This window comes from Sus scrofa, chromosome 3 (genome assembly GCF_000003025.6).
Source record: "Sus scrofa isolate TJ Tabasco breed Duroc chromosome 3, Sscrofa11.1, whole genome shotgun sequence".
Classification (NCBI taxonomy): domain Eukaryota; kingdom Metazoa; phylum Chordata; class Mammalia; order Artiodactyla; family Suidae; genus Sus; species Sus scrofa.
In genome coordinates this window covers 13,827,832-13,855,244 of record NC_010445.4, presented here as the reverse complement: position 1 = coordinate 13,855,244, position 27,413 = coordinate 13,827,832, and the positions used below count along the sequence as shown (strand labels likewise).

Below are 27,413 nucleotides of genomic sequence, written 5' to 3'. Positions count from 1 at the left end.
AGAGCTGTATTTCCTTGTGGATCATTGAAACCCAATTATTGAGCAGCCCAGTAAGCCTTTGCTACCAGACTTTCATGCAATCAGCAGATCACAAAGACAGTCCTGAATTATGGGCTACGGAGGACAACGGAAGAACCGAAAGGCAAACTCATTTCTTCACCGCTGCTCTCCCACACGCCACAGTATTTGAGCTTCCCTGGAAACTATAAATCTTACTCAGGGTACTGCTTGCATGCAGACAACCATTTTTAGCACCACAGAACCTTGAAATACACAGTGTATGTGGTCATACCTGCCGTTCCCTTTGTTCTACCTCAGAGGACCTCTCTCTGCAAGCCAGTCTGCCTTTACCATCACCAAGATTTCTGCCCTCAATGTCAAGGGCACCAGCATCAGGCTTGGTCACACAGAGAGCACATGACTGAAAGGGTACCATGCTAAAGTTTCAGGCCATAATAAAAACAACGAGCATGGATGATCTAGTCTTTTAGAAGCAATCACACAGCTCGGCAGGACAGCCCTCCAGCAACCAGCGAGACCACCTTCTCTACCTGTTAGGAAGACCCTCGGAGGAGCAGACACCTGAGGTAAAGCAGCCACAGGCAGGAACGAACCCTAAGCATCCTCACCTGTCTGAGTCCCTTCGGCATTTTCTTCCTCTTCCCGAGGTGCTGGCAGAGATTGCGGTCATTTTCTCGGTCTGAGCTGTAGTGGTGGGGGTGGCTGAGTCTGCTCTTCTTGGAGTGAAAGGACAAGCCGTTGGTAAGTGCTTCTCGTTTCTTCTTGGTCAGAGGGGTCTGGCGTTTCTCCACCCGTTCCTGAGGCTTAAGTGCTACATCTTTCTGCAGAAAAGCAGAGAAGGAAAGGAAAGTGGTGGTTACATAGGTATCTAGCATCACCTCCAAAATACAGGTCAAATGGGGTTACTAGAAGGAAGGGGGTGAAGGCAGGAAATTGGGGTATGAGGCCACAGTTTTTCTGAATTCCTAGTGGCACAAATATATCCTTTTTGTTTTTACTGGGAAGAAAACTCAATAAAGCACAAAATATCTGCCTATCAGAAGTGACGTCACTGCTGCCTGGGATAGTAGCTTTCCATTCTGTGCTGGGTCCAGCACACACTATTCCCCGAGGAGGCTTAATACACTCACTTCTCAAGATGGTACATCAATTAGGTTTCGGAAAAGGAGTACTAAGTGCATGCACGATTCAAAAAAAGCAGCACAAGACGGAACATACCAGGGCCAGGTGGATGTAAGCCAGCAAGAAAGAAACTGTCAATTCGTATGATTAAAACGTTTCCTTAATGCATTATATTTTTACCGCAAGTTCCTCTGAGCATCCTTAATTCCCATCTTCTTTGCAAAATGTAACAGCCATGTTATCACCAAGATCAACAGCAACTTTTCATTTATTCCTGTAGTGTGGCTGGGGGAGGGGGGTCAAAGAAGGATAACGCATGCTCTGGAAGAGGGAGCAGCACCTGTAGGAACTACAGGCAGGCACTTCAGGCCACATGACAGAGGTGCGATCTATGTCTGCAGGCAGGTCAGGATGTACTGAGATACCAAAAGACCTGGGTTTGAGTCCTAACATTGACATTGTTCACTATGAAATTTGAGGGTAAGTCACCGTAACTCTGAGCTCATATGCAAAATGGGCTCCAGATTTGATAAGACATGTGCCAATGTCCTTTGAACCCTGAGAAATGTACACATTAGATACTAAAATGAAAATGACTTGGCACTCACTCATTTGTTAATCAGTAGATATATTTCTCTTTACAATGAAAATGCTCGTTCCTAGAGCCTTAGCTGCACACAACGTCTCAGTATCTTTGGTCCTAAGCACATATTTAAAAATAAATACCAAGGAGTTCACGTTGTGGTGCAGAGGAAATGAATCTGACTAGTATCTATGAGGATGTAGGTTCAATCCCTGGCCTTCCTCAGTGGGTCAGGGATCTGGCATTGCCTGAGCTGCGGTGTAGGTCACAGACACAGTTCAGATCCCATGTTGCTGTGGCTTAGGCCGGCACCTGTAGCTCAGATTCCACCCCTAGCCTGGGAACCTCCATATGCTGTATGAGTGTGACCCTAAAAAGCAAAAAATTAAAAATAAATACCAAAACAAAAATGTCCCTCATCCATTTCACAATTTTGTCTTTTTTTTTTTTTTTTTTTGCCATTTCTCGGGCCACTCCCACGGCCTATGGAGGTTCCCAGGCTAGGGGTCCAATCGGAGCTGTAGCCGCCGACCTACACCAGAGCCACAGCAACTTGGGATCCGAGCCGCATCTGCAACCTGTACCACAGCTCACGGCAACGCCGGATCGTTAACCCACTGAGCAAGGCCAGGGATCGAACCCGCAACCTCATGGTTCCTAGTCGGATTCGTTAATCACTGCGCCACGACGGGAACTCCCATTTCTCAATCTTAAAATGTCACTCTCACCTCACTCTCCTTCCCAGCCAGTACTCTTTTTTTTTTTTTTTTTGGTCTTTCTAGGGCAGCTCCCGTGGCATATGGAGGTTGCCAGGCTAGGGGTCCAGTCGGAGCTATAGCCATCGGCCTATGCCAGAGCCAGAGCAATGCAAGATCCGAGCCGTGTCTGCAGCCTACACCACAGCTCACGGCAACGCCGGATCCTTAACCCACTGAGCAAGGCGAGGGATCAAACCCACAACCTCATGGTTTGTAGATTCATTAACCACCGAGCCTCGACGGGCCAGTCCTCCCGGCCAGTACTCTTGAGGGTATCTACTCCACCTTTTCCCAGTATCTCAGCATTCCCCACTTGACACACATACATGCTCCTTTTTTTTTTTTTTTTTTTTGTCTCTTTTTGCTATTTCTTGGGCCGCTCCTGCGGCATATGGAGGTTCCCAGGCTAGGGGTCAAATTGGAGCCGTAGCCACCGGCCTACACCACAGCCACAACAACGCGGGATCCGAGCCGCGTCTGCAACCTACACCACAGCTCATGGCAACGCGAGATCGTTAACCCACTGAGCAAGGCCAGGGATCGAACCCGAAACCTCATAGTTCCTAGTCGGATTCGTTAACCACTGCACCACGACGGGAACTCCAACATACATGCTCTTTGATGTCTTTCCCCAAATCAGTCACAGTCATTAGCTGGGGACCTTGGACCTTTGCATCTGCTTTGCCTTGGCCTCAAAAGCCCACCCTCCCACACCCTTCCCTTTTTCTAGTTCAAGGACTCTACCCAGTGCTGCCACTTCAGAGAGACTGTTCTGTTACACAAAACACTGTACTTAGGGGTCCACTCATTTAACATGTATTTTCTATCTACTCATTATATGCCAAGTCCAAACCCAGCACATCCTGTTGATGGTCAGAAAACAATCACGTGGGAAAAAAATCCCCACCTCATGGAACTTAGAATTCAGAGGACAAATATGAATCCAATCACACAAATATATAATTATGAAATGAACCATTCAGAAGGAATGATAAAGGCTGCTAAAACTGAGGGAAATGGTCTAGTCCAAAGGAAGAGGTTGTGGCTGAGGAGAGAGCTGCCATTTGACCTAGATCTGAAATTCTGGGCAACGAGAACAGCTTGTGCAAAGGCCCTGAGGCTGCTGGTAGCATAATACTTTGAACGAATGAGGTCAAGTACTAAATAGCAGTAACCCCTGGGTCTGACTTACAGAGTCAGGCAAATAGTAGATGGTCAAAATGTGTCTAACAACTAGGTAAAGGATTCAAATCTATAAATCATAATAGTGACTTAATGATATCCCAAGCTGCCTCTAACACAGAGTGAATGAGGAAGGCTAGTAAAGCTGTTAGAAACAGGAAGCCAAGGAGCCTAAATAAATAGGCACTGCTGGCATACAAGAAGCAAACAGCAAGCCCCAGAAAAGGGGAAAGGCCTTATTTTTGCAACATCAAAGATAACACCCTTATAAAGTAAATAAGTGGATTCTGGGCTAACTTCTAGCTGCTACCACTGGAGATGACTTGCCATTTTCCCTCGGAGAGGCAGCTCGCCCAAGGCAATGAGGGTGTGGAGAGGAACGGTTGAGGGGGACAAGCTGAGGCTGAAGCAAGTACACTGGCCATTGATTCCACAGTTCCTGGACATTTAAGTTCCCTTAAATGTTCGATAAATGTCTGCTATGTTTATTCCTTTGTCCAGTGTCGACTACCACAGTCAGCTATGTCAGGTGCTCAGAATTTGGTCTCGCATGTAACCAATTTTGTCAGCTACCAAGAAAAAACACTCAGGTATAATGGCAACACTGGTTGAAACAGCCAGGTGAGTCCTATCACAGACTGCTTCCATAGAATATGATTAAACTGCACCACTTCTAAGGGTAATACATAAACTCCCCACAGGCTGAAAGAAATGCCTTTCTTTGTCACACAATCCACCTACTGCCCTACATCATATGCATGTAGAGTATCGGATTAATAAACAAATGATATTTAATAATGTATCAGCTGTGCTTTTAAAAAAAAAATTACACCATTCTCTTCAGAGACCGTATCTTTTTTCATACTGAAGGTGCTCCAAAGTATATTGAAAATTATGTGCAATTCCATACAAATGTGAATTAATATTTATGAGAATATGGTATAATTTTTTCCAAATCCATTTTATTTTCATGTAGCATATTAATCAAGGCATTCTCACTGCACCACAGAACAGCTACACAGAGCAAATGGACCCCATGCCGTGACATTAGCTTGTAAGAGACCTGCTGAAGTCTTAGCAGCAGCAGTACAATCATCTTAGCTCCAATTAATGTGGAGATTTTCAACTCTGGAGGGTATGGGCGGGGGTAGAAGAGGGGAAGAGAGAATCAAAATGTGTACAGAGGTGGTAGCTTAAGAGGAAAGAAGACATGAAGCCTTTTGCAAGTTTTTATTATGTTGAGATGATTTCGAAGATCTTTGAAAGGATAAAGAGTATCTTTGAAAGATACTCTTTATCCTTTCAAAGACATAGTTTTATTTATAAATACTATATAGACTCTTTGGAACAGTTCCTGAAAATACCAGGCTGTTATTTGTCTATTCCCTCTATAAACCTGTACCCACTGCTTACTATGTATAATGTAAAATGATCACTTAGCAATGACTGTCTTGGGAATGAAATGACAAAATCTGTCCACTCTTTAAGCAATGAGACTCGAAGACAAATAGACCGATTATAAACTACTCACATTATAACTTTCTAAAGAGTTGCACACATGATCACATGCATGTTTATGTGTGCATATATCCATCTATCAAGTCAGCATGAGCAAACTATATTAGCAACAAATTTTAGAATTTCCTTAACGAAACAGACAGCCTGTAAAGCACTGCTACAATATAGGAAGAAAAACTGTCTGGTTAATACATTTTTAGGATCAATGAATGGTGATTTTCAAAGGCCTCTTGAGTCATTAGTCTACCATGGTGTGGGCTAGTGGTTCCCAAAGAAAACTGAAGTCTATCAGAACTATCTGCACTGGTTTTTGAAAATAAGACGACGACTCAGTAAGGAAAGCATATTAGCAAACAAGCAAGGGAGGAGGACAGAAGGATTAGGGAGAGATCTGGAAAAAATGCTTTGAGGCATTCATTCATTTGACAATCACAGAAGAAGCAAGCAAGAAAGCAAGACAGCCAGCCAAGAGAAGGCTAGCTGTGAGGTAAAAGATTTAGACATATTTGCTGGCAATAGAGGGGGTAAGTGCACAAGCTATGCACAACAGATGGGGACAGGTTTCATGAATAGTTGAAATTATGTGATTTTTAGGTCACTGGTGATGGAGGGCAGGGTCACAGCAGTACACATGCTGAGAGCCTGAGGCTCAGAGACCCACTAACCAAGGCAATTTCCTTCAACACTCAGCCTTTCTTCAAAATAGGTGATATTGCTCTTGACTTTCCCTTCTCCCAAATTATAATCTTCCACCAAAGGCTTCCTCTGCCACTCCTGAATTTCAAAATGAGATGGTTCGGTGTTGCACAAACTAAGAGAGAGCAACAAATTGCAGGTGAAACACTCTGTAGGCTGCAGGGCTCCATTTGCTGATTACAGACGAAGCCACAGACAATAGAAAATGAGGGCACAATTTGCCTGCCTTGCATGAAACAGGCTGTAGAAAGAAAGCCTCCATCTGATTTTTCCAACCAAACTAATCTGAGAGCAGCCCATCACTTCTAAAGCATATGTGGTATGTGTCTACTTATGCTCAGGTGTGCCCATATGTGTGAAAGAGGGGTGCAATTTAAGCAGAACCTCTTCTATTAGTTATCCGATCTTAGGGACTTGCAAAGAAAATAATAAAGAAGCAGAAGAAAAAGAAAAACTGCTTTCACCATCAAAAGACATTTATGGCTGTGTGCTGTCATTTTGGTCTGTCAGGTCCTTTGCTGGATTACTACATTGCATTTGTACTTGTTTTTGAATGGTTTTGCAAACACTGATACCATCACTTCTCTCAAGTGCAAAAAAAAAAGCAAAAAGGAGTTACAGTGATAGTGAAAATTAAATAAACAAAACATGCAGCTATTTTAAAACTTAACTCTACATGGATATGTTTACAGTGCGTCTCCCACGTCAAACTTTTGAATAAATGGACTTAACGAACAGATTTTCAGGACCTAAACTTCTTAGTAAGTACAAAAGACTCTATAGGAACTTAACAACAAAAAAAAAAATCAGTACACCATTCAAAAAAAAAAAAAAATCCCTCCTAATGTGTTTAATGGTCACATTAAAACCTATGCCACAGCCAGACCAGGGATCAAACCTGCCAACTCCACAGCAACCTGTGCTGCTGCAGTTGGATTCTTAACCCACTGCACCACACCCAGAACTCCTTTTTTAAAAAAAATTTTATTGGAGTAGAGTTAACTTACAGCATTGTATTAACAGCAAATAGAATCAGTTACACATATATCCATTCTTATTTAGGTTCTTTTCCCAAATAGGTCATTACAGAATATTGAGTAGACTTCCCTGTGCTATACAGGTAGGTTCTTGTTATCCATCTAATTTATATATGTCGTGTGTATATGTTAACCCCAAATGCCTAATTTATCCCCCCATTTCGTCTTTGATAACCAAAAGTTTGATTTCAAAATCTGTGGGTCTGTTTTTGTTTTGTAAATAAATTCCTTTGTATCATTTTTATTAGATTCCACATATAAGTGATAACATGATATTTGTGTTTCTCTGGCTTATTTCACTTCATATGATAATGTCTAGGTCCATCCAAATTGCTGCAAATGGCATTTTTTATAGCTGAGTAATATTCCATTGTGAATATATACCACATCTTCTTTATCCATTCCTCTGTTGATCAATATCTGGGTTGTTCCACGACTTGGCTATTGTAAATAGTGCTGCAACGAACACTGGGATGCACAGCTTTTTGAATTATGGTTTTCAGCTAAGATATGCACAGGATCAGGACTGATGGATCATATATGATAGTTCTATATTTAGTTTTTTAATGAACCTCCAGACTGTTCTCCATAGTGGTTGTACAGCCACTTTAAAAAATAGGTTAGGAAGTTCCCGTCGTGGCTCAGTGGTTAGCGAATCCGACTAGGAACCATGAGGTTGCGGGTTCAATCCCTGGCCTTGCTCAGTGGGTTGGGGATCCAGCATTGCTGTGAGCTGTGGTGTAGGTGGCAGACATGGCTTGGATCCTGCGTTGCTGTGGCTCTGGCGTAGGCTGGCAGCTATAGCTCCGATTAGACCCCCAGCCTGGGAACCTCCATATGCCAGGGGAGCGGCTCAAGAAATAGCAAAAAGACAAAAAAATAAATTAATTCAATAAAATAAATAAATAATAGGTTGGAGGCATTCCATTGTGGCTCAGTGGTTAATGAATCCAACTAAGAACCATGAGGTTTCGGGTTCAATCCCTGGCCTTGCTTTAGTGGGTTAAGGATCCGGCGTTGCCCTGAGCTGTGGTGTAGGTCGCAGATGCAGCTCGGATCCCGTGTTGCTGTGGCTCTGGCATAGGCTGGTGGCTACAGCTCCGATTCGACCCCTAACCTGGGAACCTCCATATGCTGCAGGTGCGGCCCTAGAAAAGCCAAAAAAAAAAAAAAAAAAGGTTGGCTATTTCTTCAAAAGTTCAAAGTACACCCACCTACCATATGCTCTAACCAATCTACTCCTAGTTATTTATTTCCCCAAGGAAATAAAAATGTATGCCCACATAAAGATTTGCACATGAATGTTCATATCAGCTTTGCTAGAGACTAAAGCTGGAAACAACTTACATGTACATCAATGAATAAACTGTGATATAACCATTCAATGGAATATTACTTAGCAATTAAAAGGAATAACCTATTTATACATGCAGCAACACAAATCTCAAAATAAATATGCTGAGTAAAAGAAATCAAACCAAAAAAAACATTCTGTATGATTCTACTTACATAAAATTCTAAAAAGTGTAAAATCAACGGTGACAGAAAACGTATGAGTGGTTCCCTTGGAAATACAGGAAGAGATTATGTAGGGACATTAAGAAATTTCTGGGGTGATGAGCATTTTCATTGTCTTGATAGTGGCGACGGTTTCATGGATGTATACACATGTAAAGCTTTTCAAGTTTTGGAGTTCTGTCGTGTCTCAGTGGTTAACGAATCTAACTAGGAACCATGAGGTTGTGGGTTTGATCCCTGGCCTCACTCGGTGGGTTAGGGATCCAGCGTTGCCGTGAGCTGTGGTGTAGGTCGCAGACGTGGCTCGGATCCCATGTTGCTGTGGCTCTGATGTGGGCTGGTGGCTACAGCTCCGATTCGACCCCTAGCCTGGGAACTTCCATATGCTGTGTGTGCAGCCCTAGAAAAAGACGCCCCCCCCCAAAATTTTTTTTTTAATTTTTTAAAAAAGCTTTTCAAGTTTTAACCTTTGTTTCATGCAATTTACTGGTAGGTCACATATACTTCACTAGAGCCTTTTTTAAAATGACAACTCTTGCCATCATGCACAACTAGCATATCGTTATCACCAAATATTAGATTACTTTGGGTGTCCATCAAAAGGAACTCATCTTTCAGATTCCGAAGCAAAGGGACAGCCACACTCCGGAAGGACTGGCTTTAGTCCACAATGTAGCCATGAAGGTCCCACTGGAGACAGCTCAGCTGTGGACATGAATGTCTCACTGAGGACCACAGAGCAGTGCCCGGGCTTCACTTCACTGTCACTGACAAGGTGGAGGTCACGTTGGGCCTTTTTCTCTTCACCTCTTAACAGTCAAGTCTTAGCTATTCAGAGGCTAACCTTTTAAAGTGGAGTTTTCTCTTATCTTTAAGTACCTTGGTTACTGTTGGGCCACATCCTCTCTCACGAACACATTGATCAAAGACCAAAGAAAGAAAACATAAATTTTAACTGCTTCTAAATGTTAAAAAAGAGACGGCTTATTAAAACACTATTTTTAAAATACATAACGATGCATATGACATTAAGGGAATCAAATGGAGATAGGAAAATGGTTTAAAAAAGAGAGAGAGCAAGCACAGACAAATTCTGTATATAAAAACACCTGTCAAAGGATTTGTGCCACTGTCAGAGGTTAGGTGCAAAAGGAAAAAAAAAATGGGGGGGGGGGCCTCAAAACCAGCGGCTGAGAAGCTTTCCTAAATTCAGTTATGGGATGAGATCACAACTATCAGCTTAAGTGAGATTTTTGCACACTCTGTTGTGAATTGAAAACGTCCCAGCAGTCTCCCATTCCCATAGATAATTGAGAGTTGGCTGCTGTTAGACCTTAACACGCTCAAAGTGGTTGAGTCCCTGGCAACCAGATGCTATTGCTTAAAACAGTTTAGGCTCTTAGCCCTGAAGGATTCCTCAAATTGGATTACAGTCCCTCCAGATAATCTGAGAAATACAGCATGACGAAAAGGAAACCTTAAAAAAAAAAAAATTAACTCCTCCATAACAGCAGCATTTCTGAAAGCTGAGCACAGCATGACTGAGGCAGAAAATCTCATCAGCAAGGGCTTAAGGGCAATAACATTCACAAAGGGTGAGCCCAAAAGGGGGATGGGAACCCACACAACAGAGGCGAGCATAATGGAAGCCAGAAGAGAAAGTGAGCACCACACAATTCTCAGGCCTTTCCAAGGGCAGGAGTTTGGTTTGCTGCCTCAAAAAGAGGCAGGGAGAACACGAAAAATGCTGCTTTCTCATCCGCTCAGATCTAATCCACTGAGGTCTCTCACTCTCACACACACACACACACACACACACACTTGACAGGATGTGCAATGCTAATGCTACCCCTATTAATGAGCCAATACTCACTTCTGACTAGGCATTAGTATGCAAAAGATGGGGAAAGGGTTAATGAATGTATTTATTACACTGCAGCAAAACAGTCAGTAGCTGGGTCTTCCCTGTAATACTCAGGTTTAGCTCCACAGGGAGAGTGGCTGTAACTTCTTCAACATCCTTGAATTCCTAGCAAAGAAAACAGATCGAGGTACACAGGTACAGTGAGCGATCTTTGAACGCATGAATTAAAGAAAGGAGGCCATCATGAATGCTCCTCTTACTCTAGGGGCTGCTCCCCACCCTGGACTAGCACTGTCCAGCCCTCCTCCTTTCTCACATGTCCACCCAAGAACTTTCAAACTTACTATCCCCCACCCCATCCTCGGGAAAGTCATTACTAGAGGGTGTGAACAGATCCTCAAGAGAGGACACAGGTCACCTTATTAAATCCAAGAGAAAACAAAACAATAAAGGAGACTGGGAAAATGTCAGATCTTGCCATCTTTGTGGCTTGATTTCAAGGCCAAAATACCACACACTGGGTCTCAATACCTCTGTATTTAAAAAAAAAAAAAATTAAGACTGGTTGATATCAACCAGAGAGTCGATGAGTTCCCGTTGTGGCTCAGTGGTTAACGAATCCCACTAGGAACCATGAGGTTGCGGGTTCGGTCCCTGCCCTTGCTCAGTGGGTTAAGGATCCAGCGTTGCCTTGAGCTGTGGTACAGGTTGCAGATGCGGCTCGGATCCCGCGTTGCTGTGGCTCGGCGTAGGCTGGCAGCTACAGCTCCGATTCGACCCCTAGCCTGGGAATCTCCGTATGCTGCGGGAGCGGCCCAAGAAATGGCAAAAAGACAAAAAAAAAAAAAAAAAAAAAAAAGTCAAGATGAGGACCCTGACTGGCCTCTTTGAGAACCTTTTCACATCTGAATTATTTGATCCAGATTAGTAATAAGGTACAGACTCTGACTTTCTTCCCTTAAAATGCTCCCGGTTTCTTCTCTTCCCTAGGTATCCACCTACAACCACATCTTCATTTTAAATGACCAATGTCTGACCCTAACTGAGCCTTTAATTTACTTAAGGAAGGCTGCAGTGCATCCATTCATGTCACTTATCTAACAGAGTGAAATGAAACGAATCACAGGAGAACAGAAAGTGAAATAAGGGCTGTGAGTCCGAGCCCTGGAAGAGGCCTCCCTTTCCCCCTGCTGCACCATTACCAGCTCCGATCCTCACGTTCCCTTAATCTTCTCCAGAAAAGGGGGGGGGGGTTCCTGATGTGATTTCAGAATCTTACAAAGTGGGACAAATGCCCACTAACACGTCCTTCCAGCTCCGGCTCTTCTACATTAATAGGCAGTGGAGAACACCTTGGTATTTGACTTCAATTAGGGCTGGCTGGGCTTTCACAGATGCAGAGAGGTGCTGGCTGGGCACGAGTAACCACTTTCTCTAGGAGAGGTTCATTTAAGAGAACAAAATCTCACATGCACACAAAAGGCACATTCTGTCCACTCAGCAGACAGGAAACAATTTTATGAAAGGTAATAGAATGTTGAAGATTACTCAGTGACAGGAAAAGCAACTTTGGGCAAAATTCACATCAGGTGGCCCTGAACAAAAACCACCTTTTTTTTTTTTAATCTTTTTAGGGCCACACAGAAGGCATATAGAGGTTCCCAGGCTAGGGGTCCAATTGGAGCTGTAGCAGCTGGCCTACGCCACAGGCACAGCCACAGCAGATCCGAGCCACATCTGCAACCTACACCACAGCTCACAGCAATGCCAGATCCAGACCCACTGAGCAAGGCCAGGGATGGAGCCTGCATCGTCATAGATGGTAGTCAGATTTGTTTCTGCTGCGCCACAACAGGAACTCCCCCAGATAATTTCATACAGCATATTGGGAAGGGTATACATAGGAGAGACAAACCTTTTTCAGCTCAAGTTTTTCAAGTGCTTCAGAGAGGTTTTTAGAGAACTATGAAATAACTGTTGCTTGAGTAATAAATAGTTCTAACTTTCTCCCAACTTCCCAGAAACCGTAGTCAACGTCCCACTGGGAATGAGCGGCATTCCTTCATTCAAGAGCAGTGGTGCAGAGAACTACCACATCCACGTGTGCATACAATCCAAACAACTGTTAACACCCTTTCTGAAACTACTTTTAAGCGGCTTATCAAGGGCAGGGACCAATCTACTTCAATATCTATAAACTTAGGATGCTCCGTGGGATGATCTCCTACGTTCCTCTAACTTCTCTAATGACATTACCCTGGGAGGCTATTTTGCACATATACGATGCTCCATCAAGGTAGCTTAGTGTTCACTGATTACACAGAAGTATTTCCCCCAGATCATATTTTCCAGATCTTTAAATATCTCTGGGAAGTTTCTCTTATATAAAAGCACCCTTCAAGTTCTTTCATCCCAACTTGATTTTGATGTGAGAACTAGACATGACTTAATAAAAGGTCAGACCATTTCCGAATTTAATAAAGCAAGAACTAATTTGCGATTTGTCATAACCACTAAGACTTGTATGGCAATGAGAGTTGAGAGTTTACATGTCCGCCTTTTAAAATCATCATCTCATTTGATTTCCTAATAACCTTATACAGCAAGGTACCATTGTTTTCATTTTATAAATGAGGACACTGAGGCTTGGTAAACAAATGGCATCCCCCAATTCACCATCAGCAATTGTCGACAAACCTGGAGTCTCTTGGCTCCAATTCCACTTTCTCATTCCCTAACACCAGGTCATCATTACAGTCTTATTTGTAAGTGTCAGGACTATGACCTTTTGTTTGAAGAAAATTTTAAATTATAGTTTAGTACTGTCTCATTACAAAACCCTTCTAACTCACCTCCATTTCCCCTCAAAGCACAATTAGGGAAAGACTAGACATAAGTCAAATGTTTGAACTCTTTCCGAAAGATTCAAATCCGCAATAAAAATTCAGACAAATAAAAGCTTTGGCTTTTCTCTAAAACTGGCCCATTTTCAACATTTTATTTCAGGGGTGAAAAGTGGCAGAGAATGATCCCTTTCTGACCTTAAAAAATTAAGAAGCTGAACAAATGCTCCAGACCCTGCATTCCACATGCTCTGCCTCTGTGGCTCAATAAATATTAATGGATAATGATGGCAGCGATAAATACCCACAGGACTGAAAAGAGAAATTCTTGTTTGGAGCATACTGCAAATGTTCTATCACTGCAGGAGACATATAACCAGGTTTCAGGGAATGTTTTCCAGTCTTAGAGCTTGTTCACAGTTCCAGCCTGGGAGTGCACACTTCTCACTCTCTTTCCTATCACCCTCTAACCCCTGTCTTCTATTTCAGGTTTCAGTCAGAAGCATTTTCTTTCCTATAGCATCAAATGGGGAAAAATAAAGTGACCTATCCTACAGGCTTTCAGAGAACATAGAAAAGTACTTAAGATGTACTCACTGACCTGAGACACAGGCCAAATAAACTTCTCAAACTATTTCTGCAATAGGGAATAAATTAGACACTACAACTGTAGTTGAGGAAAGGAGGCGACCCTTTCCATTGGTTTGTTTCTACACTGTTTGGAGAAATGAAAAGCAGTGTCAGTTCGCCTAAGAGACTTGGATACTAATTCTGAGGCAATTATGTCATGCAAAGATGTCCAAATTTTTACTCAGTTTGCTGAACAAACTACAGGCTTGTATCTGTACCAAAGCTTCCTATAGATAGATTTAGTGATGTTTAGGTACTTATTGGGTCTATCAGATTTGATAACAGAATCAATCTCTCCCTTTAGAAGCTCTGAGTTAATGGCAAAGTTTATTAAACTGCAGGCAGTCATTCAGAAAAGATCAATAGAGACATGATTACAGAGTAACCAGAGGATTAAACATGAGATTTATCACAAAATTAAACTGAATTAAATGTTCTCTGATAGCACTTGAATTGCTGTCGATACTTTTAACTCATAATCTATGCTTTCTGTGTTTACCTAATAGGCAATAGGGATGTCTGATTTGAGAAAATGACTGCTAAACAAAAACATAAGCCAGAGATGTGCTGAACACATTGAGTCCTTCTGAAAACCTAAAAGAGCTGTCCACAGTTAACTCAGTGGAGTTTTGAGTGACGAAATACAACCCCATTCTGTCCATTGGTAAGGACACCGTACAGCATCCCCCACCTTCCCAAAGTTCACCATATGCTACTTCACTTTTACAAAGGACCTACATCAATACCTGTTTCCCCTAGCCAAGAGAAATCTAAAAAGGACTCTCACTTTTCAGGAAGGAGGCAAAAAGCAAAAACGGCATTCAGTGTCTGTTTTGCAAAGAGCTGATATAGAGGCAGCTTGCACCCCAAGCAGAAAGGGTGGCACCACCAAGCTCCTTCCCTGGAGCTTGGGGAAGGATCTCAGCATCTCAGCATCTCAACATTAAGCCGCCATAGCTTTGAACTGTGTCTGTGAGCCTCTGTGCTTTATCTTGACTTATTCTGTGCATCCTTTAGCAAGATGTGTCCTAAGGTAATTGCTTCTTGGCTTTATGCCATTCTGGCTTATGAAAGGCTTCACAGGAATACCCACTTTCAAATAGCAGGGGAAGCCTGTACCTCCTCACAGGGATATATCTCAGAAACTGTGTCTGCAAGTTACATACTTTAAACAAGTTCCTTCTCTTTAAACAATTTCTTTCTCTTCTCTCAGACAGAAGCATGTGGTGTGACATTGACCCTTGGTCCCACGAGGAAAGGGGGCTGGAAAATGTCATCGAGCTGTAGGAAAATCAACCCTTCCTCATCCTGGGAGGATTTATTGATGCCACCACAAGCTCAGCAAATTACATTCATAAAGGTGAAATCCCCATCGCAGCCTATGAAAGGTAACCACTGGCGAAACAAAGTGGCAACAGCATATACACTCGTAATCTGTGGAGGAGTCGATATACATGATGGCTGTTAAAACTGACATCAATACCGCGCTGAGAGAGAACAGCTCTGCAGGACCTGAAATGATAAAGGCCAGGCCTGCTGTGTGAGGTTGGGAGAGTATGTGTATGAGCAGAGGCATTGGTAGGGAAATCGGTTATGGGCAAAAATTGAGCCTGTGGGATTTTTTGGGTTTTGTTTTTCTTTTAGGGCTGCACCTGTGGCATATGTAAGTTACTAGGCTAGGGGTCCCATCGGAGCTGCTGGCCTACACCACAGCCACAGCAACATGGGATCTGAGCTGCGTCTGCAATCTACACCACAGCTCACAGCAACACCAGATCCTTAACCCACCAAGCAAGGCCAGGGATCGAACCCGTGTTCTCAGGGATACTAGTCAGGTTCGTTACCAATGAGCCACGGTGGGAACTCCTGAGCCTGTGATTTAAACTATATGGATAGGAGCATATCTGAAAGAGACTTTCTTTTTTTCCCCGTCCAGGTGTTAGTATATTGCCAGTACGGTTTATCCTACAAATGGCAACAGCCCTGCCCTGATGAGCAGCAGGCTCCGGTGATTTCAGCAGTAACCCAATATGGCAGCTGTTTTGTAAGCGGGGGAAGAGCTCAGTTGGAAACAAGATGCTGAGGCTGATACCACCCTGCAATTCTATCATCCCCTCGTCGGCACACTGATTTACACCGGAACAACCATTTTTCTTCTTAGCAGTTATCCAACCTTATAACACCATTTAGTGCCGTGGGCAGTCCCAAATATTTCTGAGTTTCTCAGGGAACAAAAATGCCATCCTGCCTGCTGAAGAAAGGGACTCTGCACCCCACCCTAAAAACTGGGGCTGCACTGAAAGACATGAAACCAAAGCTTCTTAACAACAGAGTCTTTCACCGACAGAGATCCTATCACACCAGTTTCTTAGATTTTTTTTTTCCCCACAATAGAAACATCACTCTAAGAAAAATACTGCACTTTACTGCCGTCTGTATTCTTTATTCATTTCCCATTTCTTTCTTTGTGTCTTTGCTGAATGTAGGACTGACACAGGTGCCTACTCTGGTGGCAGTCAGATCCGGCTTTGAGCACTGGTTGTTGCCACTTTGTCACTTTGTGACCTTGAGCAAATATCCAGTCTCTTTAGGCCTCCATTTCTACTCCTCAAATAGAGGAACAGAATTATGAGGTTTAATGAAATCTGTGGAAAGAGCCTGGGATATTTCCTAGCATACAATAGATAACAGATAAATGCTAAGTGAGGAATTCCTCTTCCTGGCTAATACAATCATGTTCTTAGTCATTACAAAGGGACACTGTTTGTCACTATAAAAGGTTATATTTGGCAACGGAGGACTGATGGTGAGACCTGTTCTCCATGTATCCTCAAGGCTGTGTGCACTGAGTGTCTTTCAGCGTACAGAGCAATGTACTGTATATTATATTTATAATACCTCTTTTAATTACCAGACTCTGTGAAGCTTCAGTTTTTCTCATTTCTATAAAATGAGGGCTAATTATGGCACCTAACTTACAAAGCAGCTATTATAATTAAATAAACTAACAAAGTTTCTGGAATATACACATTAGTTATTCTATTACTATGAATTAACTTGACCAAGGTCATACAGCTTGAAGACAGTGCCAGGATTCAATGCAGAGTTGTGTGTGGCTCTAGAGTTCACACCATCATAACACACGCATGGGACCAAATGCACTGCCCAGGCATTTATACTATCATTTGGGACTGGACATTTCCGTATCTCTCTATTCCCTTTAAAAAAAAAAAAAAAAGGCACATTACTTGGTGTATTTAACCTGAAAAATAATGCAAAGAAAGTACAATTTGCTCTTTGGAATAATAACACCACATAAATTTTCATCTTTTTTTCCCTAAATCTTGTGCAATTTATGAGAAGTGCAAAAGTTCCTGGAAAAAGAAAGGAAATATATTTCCCATCACCACATGGAATGAAAAGATGGAAACGTCAGGAAACTTTGGCACAGGAAAAGAGGAGTCCTTTGTACATCCAAAATTAAAAAGACCACCATGTAAACCATTCCTAGAGATAGGCAAAAAGAGGGCATGAAAAAGCATTTGCTATTGACTCCATCATAAATCTCTTTCCAACTGCTTTACCCCTGCTGGTTTTCCACATGAGACATCTGTCCACTTTCAAAAAGAAAATAAATGCATAGAGAATAGTTACTAGATGCAGTTCAACATAAAAAAGATTACCTGCAAGGCTTCCTGCTGGAGGCTAACCTTGAAAGGAATGGGTTTCCTGGACTTTATGAGGGAATCCCTCCACATACCATCCAAAACCTTCCTGCAGAAGGCTTAACGGAACAGGGGGAGATAGAACAAAGAAGGAGGGGGGAAAGCTCTCCTTCCCAGCTGAGCACTGACACATACAGTACCGTTTGGGAGGCAACTTTATGTGCTCTTAGTAGTAGATTAATGAATGTAATTACCTAGCATTGTGGCTGTGAATGCTGCAAAAACTATAATTTATAGAGTGCTGTAAAGTTCTAATGTGTTTTTATGTCCATAAGCTGCTTAACCATAATCTAATGCATTTGTACAAGAACAGCCTAAGTGGCTCTCAGCTGAACAGTGAACACAAGTGTCTGAACCTCAGCAATTCTCCTCGTATGTCTTTATAACCCAACCCCGTGTGGTAAGCATCTGAGGGAAACAGCTGCTGAATTATACAAATAATTCTAGAGACAGTGACAAGGCTCTCTGCCTCTCTCACCATGAGAAGAGTTTCTGGCTGACAAAGGGCTGCAGGCCGTAATTAAATGCTGGAGTGGTTCTGCACACATGTTTGGTGGTTACCTCTCATCCAGTTCATCTACGCTCATCCCTGTCCCCGAGAAGTGAGCAGGGGGATAAGGGGGGAGGAGAGAAGAGCACAGGAAAAAAAATTAATTACCTTTACACCTGAAAATATCCTACCCGACTTCCGGCTTGGAAAAAGGCTTGCTTGCCATTTCCAATTTCGCTCTTTTCCTGCCATCATATTTTCAAGGAATGGGGAGTGAATACAGCATCCAAAAGAAACTGTCCTTTGAGACCCACGTACTTTACTCAGGGGTCTGAAGTGTCTCATGTGACTGGATGGGTGATTATGATGATAACGATCAGGGTGGGGTGCTGGCGGGTGGTCACGGAGGAGGCTGATGCTTTTTAAATGTTTACTATGTGCCAGAACTGCATTCCTTCCACTATCCTATGAGCAGGTACCATGGATTACCCATTTTCAGAAGCCCCTAAGGGCTGTGACTGGCAAGGCAGGTGTTTCAGTTCAGCTTTTCACTCCACAGCCTATAACAGGCTTATCAGAAAAGTTGCCTAAGACTTACAGCTTACTTAATGGTTTCCTCATCTGTAACATAGAGATAACAATAGTATCTACCTCAAAGGGTTCTTGTGGGAGTTAAGTAAACAGATATGAAGTACTTAGCACAACATCTGGACCTAAGTGATGCTCAGTGCACACTGGTCGTCATCACAATTAACTCCAGGAACAGGTGGAATAAGAATATACAGTTAATCCTTGAAAAATGCTGGAGTTAGGGGCGTCCTCTACTTGAAATTTTTAAAAATTCCCTTGTAGTTTATACATAGCCCTCCACATCCATGGCTCCATATCTGTAGATTCAAAATTCACATTTGTTTCCTGTGCTCTTCTCGCCGCCCCCTTATCCCCCTGTAGATTACGGAGCACTACGATATTTACTGTATTCATGTATAAGTGGACCAGCAAAGTTCAAATCCCTGTTGTTCAAGGAGCAACTGTCCCAGCAAGGAGGTTTGGGGTCAGGGGGATGCTGCAATGGACACCACAACCTGCGTGCATTTCCTAGAGGCAAACTTTCAAAGTCTCAAACACCTCTAACTGTGAGATCTAGAGATTTATACTGGAATCCAATGTACCAAAGCAGCAGCAGCAAAGTACAACTGGACAAGCCCCCCTCCACTTCCCAAAGCACAGTGTTGAGTAAAGGCTCCCCCAGAAAGGATCTTCTAAGGAGCCCTCAGGAGTAAACACAAAAATGAGCTACAGCAACAGGAACCCCCACATTCTCCTTCTCTTTTCAGTAGCGGTACACTATGGTATCAGTGAGTCAGTATTTTAGTACACATGAAAAAAATTGTAACTTTAGGAAAACACGAGGCTAGGAAATCTACAGAGCTTGTGGTTGAGTATGGGAGCACAATGGCATTACATCAGGGGCCACGTAGGGATGAACAGCCAGCTCTAAGACACACACTCAGGGTAAATTAGTATCATGGCTAATAAATAATTGATGCTCTTCCTAGTTAAAAATGTACTGCTCTCCAGCATTCATGGGATGAGATGTGATATGGATTCAATTAAAGCTCCATCCTGTCCAAGGGAAGAAAACTCCGCCTCTAAGAGAGAGCCACACAGCTGCTTCTTTACTTCTTGAGCCAGGTTGATCTCTGGAAGACTCAGATCCACCACTTTCACAGGGGCTTCATAAGCAGAAGCTACACATCTACCGCCCCCAACAGAGGAGTGCCAAAGCAGAGTTTGAAAGTAAAGAGAACTGAGAAAGTATTTCCTACCTCCTAGCTTTGACCCTAGATTTGAGAACTGATTCCTGTTATTTAATCTGAAAGAAGACAGGGTAGGAACAAATAAACCACTTCCTAAAAACACTGCTGTAGTCCTAAAAATGTTGAAGTGCAACCAGGCTTAGTAAACTAAGGCTCTGAGGTGTGATCAATTCTCCCATATGCCTCCAAGACCTTGAGTTGCCCCTGCCGCACACCACTGTTTCCCTGCAGCTTCCGAGACACACTGCCTCCTCAGCAGTCCTGATCATTAGAAGAAAGCTGCTGGACACACAGCAGTTGCCAAATAGTTACCCTACCTGCCACCACCTTTCCTTTCGCCTTTCTCACCTCAGGTTTTCTCCATGGGAATGGGATCCTAGCCTGCCTCCCGACATTCTCCCCACACAAACACATCCCATACTCTATCCCGTCCACTCCGCTTTGGCAAGTCCACTTCTAGCGCAGGACCTCCTGTAAGAGCCTTGTCCTGTACTTCTTTAAACACTCAAAAATATCACTAAGTGGCTTACTGATAGGGTAGATAGACATTACAAATTACAGCTTATAAACCTGTGTAGAACAGGGTGCTCTGAGAAACTAAATCCCAGCATTTGGCAAATAAATACATCATTAAGCTGTAAGAAATAGCCACACTTAGTGACTATAATTAACCCTTGAACAACATGCGTTTGATCTGTGCAAGTCCACTCATATGCAGATTTTGCTCACTAAATACATACTACAGTACCACACAATCCACAGCTGGTTGAATCTGCAGATGTGGAGAGCCGACTGCAGCATCAGAGGGGATTTTCAACGGCATGGAGGGTCAATGCCCCTAAACTCATGCTATTCAAGGGTCAACTGCATATTACATATTTGAAAGCTGCTAAGAAAACAGAACTTAAAAGTTCTCATCACAACAACAATAACAAAATTTGTGGCCATGTATGATGATGGGTATTAACTAGACTTATTGTGGTGATCATTCTGTCATGTATACCAATAACCAAATTATTTCGTTGTACACCTAAAACTTATACAATGTTATGTGCCAACTGAGACAGTTGAAAAAAAGAAAAATAAATAATCATATCTAAGACAAGTATCAGGGGATCATCTTTTGGTATTAACAATGCAATGAAGACTTTGTAGAGGTACCAGACCTCGAGGTAACAAAACCCAAGGTAATTAGCCAGTACCCATCAAACACACCAAGTATGATGTGATCTGGCCCACAGACTTCTTTTGACCAAAGATCAGGAATTTGCCTCTGAATAGGACAGTGTATTAAAACAGAAAAGCAAGGGAAGATGCGATCATACATGCTCACCAACACATGTTTTCCTCAAGAAATAAAATAAATCCAACTTCATCCAGTCATGGCAACACTCAACAGTCAAACAGGTCTGTGTGACCTACCATGTCACTAGGGCAGCTCAAAGCTACAACAGCCTCGTGAATACTAGGTAGATGCTTACTGGCAAGAGGATAAATCCTGATTTCAGTGCTCACAGTAAAAAGTTTTATGCAATGCCAGATAAATCAAGTGACTTGTATATACCGTTACCACAACTGCTGGTCCTACAGTATTAATCTCTTGAGAGAGAAGACTCTTACATCACAGCAAATCTCTCTCCATACCCTGTCTGGTCCCTGGGAGCTGCTCAAGAGAAATTTGTTGTAGAAACACTGAAAAAGTAGTTTTAAAATTTATAATTCACTGTTTTGGATCACAACTTCTTCTGTTAATGTGGCACTGATCAAGTCATCATCTACTTTTTGGACTGTATCGAAAGGTAGACAATCCACCTATACATATATCTGAAAAACAATTCAAAATGGAAAGTTATCTGTCAATATGATAGTTGAGAATAGCTGGTTTTGTTTTTGTTTTTTGGTTTTTTTTGGTTTTTTTTTTGCTTTTTAGGGCCGCTCCCGTGGCATATGGAGGTTCCCAGGCTAGGGGTTGAATCAGAGCTGTAGCCTACACCACAGCCACAGTAAGGTGGGATCCGAGCCGCATACGCAACCTACACCACAGTTCATGGCCAGGGATTGAACCCTCATCCTCATGGATACCAGTCGGATTCGTTTCTGCTGAGCCACAACGGAAGTCCATGCACGGCTGGTTTTGAATGGCTGTTCCTGTGCCCTTAGACATTACTAGAACATTCGATATGCTCACAATGTTCTTCCCTTCCTGTACGGACAGTGGGTTGGTTTAGAGGATGCGTGAAGGCTAAAATCGCTGCAAAGAGGCCCTATTCCAGGGTCCTGGGGCCCTAAAGTCTATAACTCTGAAGGAAAATAATGATGTTTTCTCTATAAGGATCAACTGGGCAACCTGTTTGGTGCTTCCTAAGACGAAGCCAAAATAATTCTAAAGTGCCCAGTATTTTCTACACATAAGCTATAGGGCATTTATCAAGCCGTGTCACACAGCAACCCGAAAGCCATTTTTACCCGACAAGCTCTACACAAAAACCGAACCCAAACACAATAAATCTTTTCGGCCCCCTGGATCTTGCGTTAATAATCTGATGAGGGCAATCATAGTCAATTTTGCAATACAAAAAAAATAGTAATAATGTTAATGTCCTCAGCACTACTTTTACAATCTAAGGGGACAGGTGAAAGAAATGATTTCTATTCCGATCCACAGAACAAAAGATGACTGAAGGGGCTATTCTCCTCAGTAAAGTACCAAACTAGTACCATTTAGATGCATAGGAGAGTAGTTAATTCTTTATACACACCGACATCTTCGACTGGGCATCAAGATTCTCTCCAGAGTTTGAGAAAGGCTGACCTAGACTTTCAAATGCACCTAATTACCTGATATACTGCCAAATGCCTAGACATTCAGTGTAGTATTTTAGAATAGGTAAAACAAAAAGCTCATCCAAGAAGGACTGGGGAGTGAGGGGGGAGAGAGAAAGAGGAATAAATATGCAAATCAAGATCATTATGGGTTCTTAGAGGACTCAGTAAAAGATAAACATGGGGAAAAATGGTTTAGGGTGCATTATAGTCAAAAGAGAGCCGCTGAGGGTTTTCAAGGAAAGGCTTCATGGATCTGGAACGTTCTCCCCAGATACCCACCGTCAAAGAGACACAAAGCCTGGGTTGGCTCCTATCAATTTCACCTCTTAATCTCTCTACCATTTCCCACCCTTCTGTGAAACTCCCACCCTTCTGTTCAGACCTCCTCATCAGGACTGCTGTTATCAACACCCTAACTGATACCCGGGTCTACAGTCTTTACCTGCTGCAGGACTGGTGACTTCTCTAAAGTGCAAGTCTAAGCATGTCACTCCTTGCTTGAAAGCTTCTGTGGCTGTTCAGGATCAGTTCTTATCTCCTTTGCCTGAGTCCACAAGGCCTTCAATGATCTAGGCCCACGCTTATAGCTCTAATCTCATTTCTTGTCACCTTTTTTTGGGCCCCACTGCCCAGGGCACACTTACAGCTCAGACACACAAAATTACAAACCTACTGTACCTTCCCAGGTTGTGCCAAGCATCCCTTAACTCAAGTCTCTCAAGTTATATAATTTCCTCTACCAGTAATATTACTCCCTCCTAGCCCAGTTAACACCCCCGCTCAGCTTGGCTATTTCCTACTTAAATTTAACGTTTCCATTATCCCTAACAAAACACTTGTTCTTCTCATACATTCCTCTTCTTTTTTTGTCTTTTTAGGGCTGCACCCATGGCACATGGAGGTTCCCAGGCTAGAAGTCGAATAGGAGCTGTAGCTGCTGGCTACACCACAGCACACAGCAATGCCAGATCCTGAATCCAGTGAGCAAGGCCAGGGATCAAACCTGCATCCTCATGGATGCTAGTCAGATTATTTCTGCTGAGCCATGACAGGAGCTCCTAATTTCCATTTATTTTCCCATCCCTTTACCAGTCTATGGACCCTGAGAGGCAGGGGCTGGGCCTGATGTGCTATCATATCCCCAGCATCTAAGAAATGAACTTTTTCTTAAAAGGATATTCACACCACGGATGACTCTGTACATCAGGTAGGTGGTTCCAGCCACTCTCTGACACACTACCCCTGAGAGGAAAGGAGGCAAAAAGCTATGCATGATATTTGAATCCCACTCAAGTCAGTCTCTTAGGGCAGGTACCATTTTTATACCCTGCAGCATTTCTAACAAATCAGCACATTTCAAGCTTAAGACATATATGCCAATTTAGCTTCCAATCTCAACAGACTCAGGAAAGGTGGTAATGATATTTACTACATACTTACCATGGGCCAGATGGTGTGCTCTCTACAACCCTACAGATCAGGAACTCTGCTTCTTCCTCCAAATAGATGAGGAAATTGAGGTTTGGAAAAGTTAAGGCAGAGACTCTCATACTAAGTGAAGTAAGTCAAAAAGAGAAAGATAAATACTGTATGATATAACTTATATCTGGAATCTAATACACGGCACAAATGAACCTTTCCACAGAAAAGAAACACATGGACTTGGAGAAGAGACTTGTGGTTGCCAAGGGGGAGGGAAAGGAGTGGGATGGACTGGGAGTCTGGGGTTAACAGATGCCAACTATTGCATTTGGAGTGGATATGCAATGAGATCCTGCTGTAGAGCACTGGGAACTGTATCTAGTCACTTATGATGGAGCATGATAATGTGAGAAAAAGAATGTATATGTGTATGTGTGACTGGGTCACTTTGCTGTACAGTAGAAAACTGACAGAACACTGTAAACCAACTACAATAGAAAAAATAAAAATATTTTTTTTAAAAAAGAGAAAAGTTAAAACAAGTGATCCTCAACTCTACGTGTTTACTGAATCTTCTAGGAAGCTTTTTAATAAATAAATAAATAAATAAAGCCTAAACCCCTAAACCAACTAAATCCTAATTTCTGGGAGTTTTGTTTGTTGCTTGGGTTTTTGTTTGTTTTGTTTTGGTTTTGTTTTTGGCTATGCCCACAACATATGAAAGTTCCTGGGCAGGGATCAAACCCACACCACACCACAGCAGTGCCACTGCAGTGACAACATCAGATCCTTAACCCACTGCGTCACAAAAGAACTCCCTGGGAGTACTTTTCTTTTTTCTTTTTTGGCTGCCCCGCAGCATATGGAGTCCCTGGGCCAGGGAACAGTTCTGAGCTGCAGCTGTAACGTAAGCTACAGCTGCAGCAACAGCAGATCGTAACCCACTGTGCTGGGCCAAGGATGAACCTGCGTCCTAGTGCTCCCAAGACGCCATCAATCCCACTGCAATACAGCAGGAACTCCAGTATTTTGTTGTTGTTGTTGTTGTTAAGCTCCTCAAATGTGCCTAAAATTCTCCACTTGCTATTTTGCATAAACCTGAAGACTGACTTCAGAATCAGACAGATCTGTTCAAGCACCACACTCTGTTAAGCTACTTCTCTAAACTTATAAGTCCTAGAACATTTATCTCTTCTCTTCAAAGCATGAGCAAGTGATAGCCTCTTGATTAGTAAAAGGAGTCTCTTTAGAATATAGATTATATCAAGTGCCACCTTGAATGTGTAAGTCAACTTCATGGTTCTCATCTGAGACAGCAAAGAGGGCTCTTTGCTAATTGAATGGCAATTCCCCTAAAGGTATCTTCTACAAGCTCTGCTTCCCATCAACCACTGTGGGGGCTGCAATGGACCACAGGAGGTTAATCTACCACCATTTAATAAGAAAAAAAAAAAAGAAACTCTTTTTCTCAGGAGGCATGAGAAGCCCAGAATTTTCATCAGAGATGACAGATCAAAAAAAGACAAGCAAGTTACCTAATTGAGGTGTAAGAGGCTAAAATTTTTAAAGACTCTCTTAAAAACAATGTTGGAGATAACTGTAAAATCTCGAATGTGTTGGAAACCAAACACAGAAGCATTTTGTTTTCATTTTAATACTTAGGAAAAAAAGTTCACATTCAGATACAGTACCTGACACTGATATGTTAAGGACATACCCAACATGACAAGAAAGGAAGTAGAGGGAAGAAAACATTTAATCGAGTTATAAATAAAGGGGCGAATAGCACAATGGGTTGATCTTCTAACCTTTCCTATTTCTGAAGCCTGAGCTTCACACAAAGAAAGAAAGAGTATCCATGTTTTCCTCAATGTGAAAGCAAAAAGAGAACATCAGGACCGGGAAAAACGTCTCTGCCATGCTTTCCTTTCTATTAAGCTCAGGGCTAGTTTCCTGGGTGTGCAACCTGTGCAATCACAGGGCCCTGAACTCAGAAGGGCTCAGCACTTCATTTAATGCTCTGTAATTTTACTTTGGAGCTTGTGTTTGGTAAGTGAAGTTTGATGAGACAGTGCAACACATGCACAAGGAAAGGAAATTTATATAATAGGCATGCCCGGCATTCTTTGCTGCTCTATTTGCACACAGCATTCACAATGCCTCAGGAAACAGAGTCCAGGGAACATGAGAGTTCAGTAAGACTCAGAGCACAAGGTAAGCGTGTTACACCTATCATGGAGTAAGAAGGGACCCTAACAGCCTCAGAGGTCATATTTTACCTTCAAACTAGAATTTGGCTGGGAGCAAAGAAAAGGGGTAAAGGTGTGAGAAGAACCTTGACCTCAAGAGTTCATACTCTTTTGGGAGAAAAATATACACGAATGAGAAGTTTTACAAAATAAAGGAAGTGGTAATTCGCTCAAGTCAGAAGTAAAATACATCCAAAAAATGAGACCACAATACAAGTGCTTAAAGGTGGAAGGACAACAAGCAAAGAAATCAAGGAGGAAAGGGTTCTTGAATAGGACTCAACAGACCGTTTCCCATCCACACCAGAGAGTACACACAAGAACATGCGACAGATGTTTAACAAAAGCTGGTGGAACTGTCTCTCTTGCCCTAATTCCCCCACAGTTGTGCAGAATGTCATTTCCCAGAGTCCCGTGCTTGCATAATTCACAGGTAAGACCGTATATTCCAACAACTCCTGCCCAAGCATTAACAGCACATTGCCCTCAAGTCATGTTGGTAGCGGCTGATGGGCTTCATTCAGAAGGAGTGGTTTGTGCAGGGGCAGTGACTGTTACTCACAAGAAGAACTGAGGTGTATTACAGGCATTCACTGAACCAAAGGCAAATACTCTTCCAGCACAATGCACAAGTATGAGGACAGCTCTTCATTTTCCAAGCTAGTAGAGGGGAACACTGGTGCAATTACCCCTAAACTGCCTAATCCCCATATCACTTACATTCAAAAGTCAATATGGGTAGTGGAAAGAGCAATGGTCCAGAGGCCTAGGATCAAATTTTAAGTCCTGCTTGATCTTATACAAGCCATTTCATCTACCAGAAATTCATATTTCTCATTTATAAAATAGGGAGGCAAACCATCACGGCTCTCTGGCAGGTTGTTGTGAGATTCCAATCAGAATGTGTGCACAGCATGGTAAAAAGCAAAGCATGGAACAAATGCTGTAGAGTCATTATTAAGCTATGGAGTAGTCTTATGTGCTCTGAGGAAGATTTAGCTTCATAATTAGTTTATATCCCTGCACATAAGCTGATTGGCAGTGGGAACCCAGCCCAGATAAAAACTGCAGTCAATCAAGAACTGTTTTCAACATCCAAACGCTGGTGT

The 27,413-nt window shown here is 42.5% G+C and overlaps 1 protein-coding gene and 1 long non-coding RNA gene across 3 annotated transcripts in view; one reads left to right on the top strand and one right to left on the bottom strand.

Moving 5' to 3' along the window:
- The window catches only part of AUTS2 (AUTS2, activator of transcription and developmental regulator), a 1,228,927-nt gene that overhangs the window by 939,121 nt on the left and 262,393 nt on the right, over positions 1-27,413 (bottom strand). The window contains 1 exon segment of the mRNA NM_001246269.1: positions 630-842. Within this exon segment, the coding sequence (NP_001233198.1) occupies positions 630-842 (213 nt within the window).
- Positions 674-15,795, top strand: LOC110260080. Of its 2 annotated transcripts, XR_002342893.1 has the most exons (4): positions 676-762; positions 6,960-7,000; positions 14,986-15,160; positions 15,709-15,795. It is a non-coding gene; the product is annotated as an uncharacterized LOC110260080 (long non-coding RNA). The 2 variants fall into 2 exon arrangements; XR_002342892.1 differs by lacking the exon at positions 6,960-7,000 and having other exon boundaries at positions 674-762.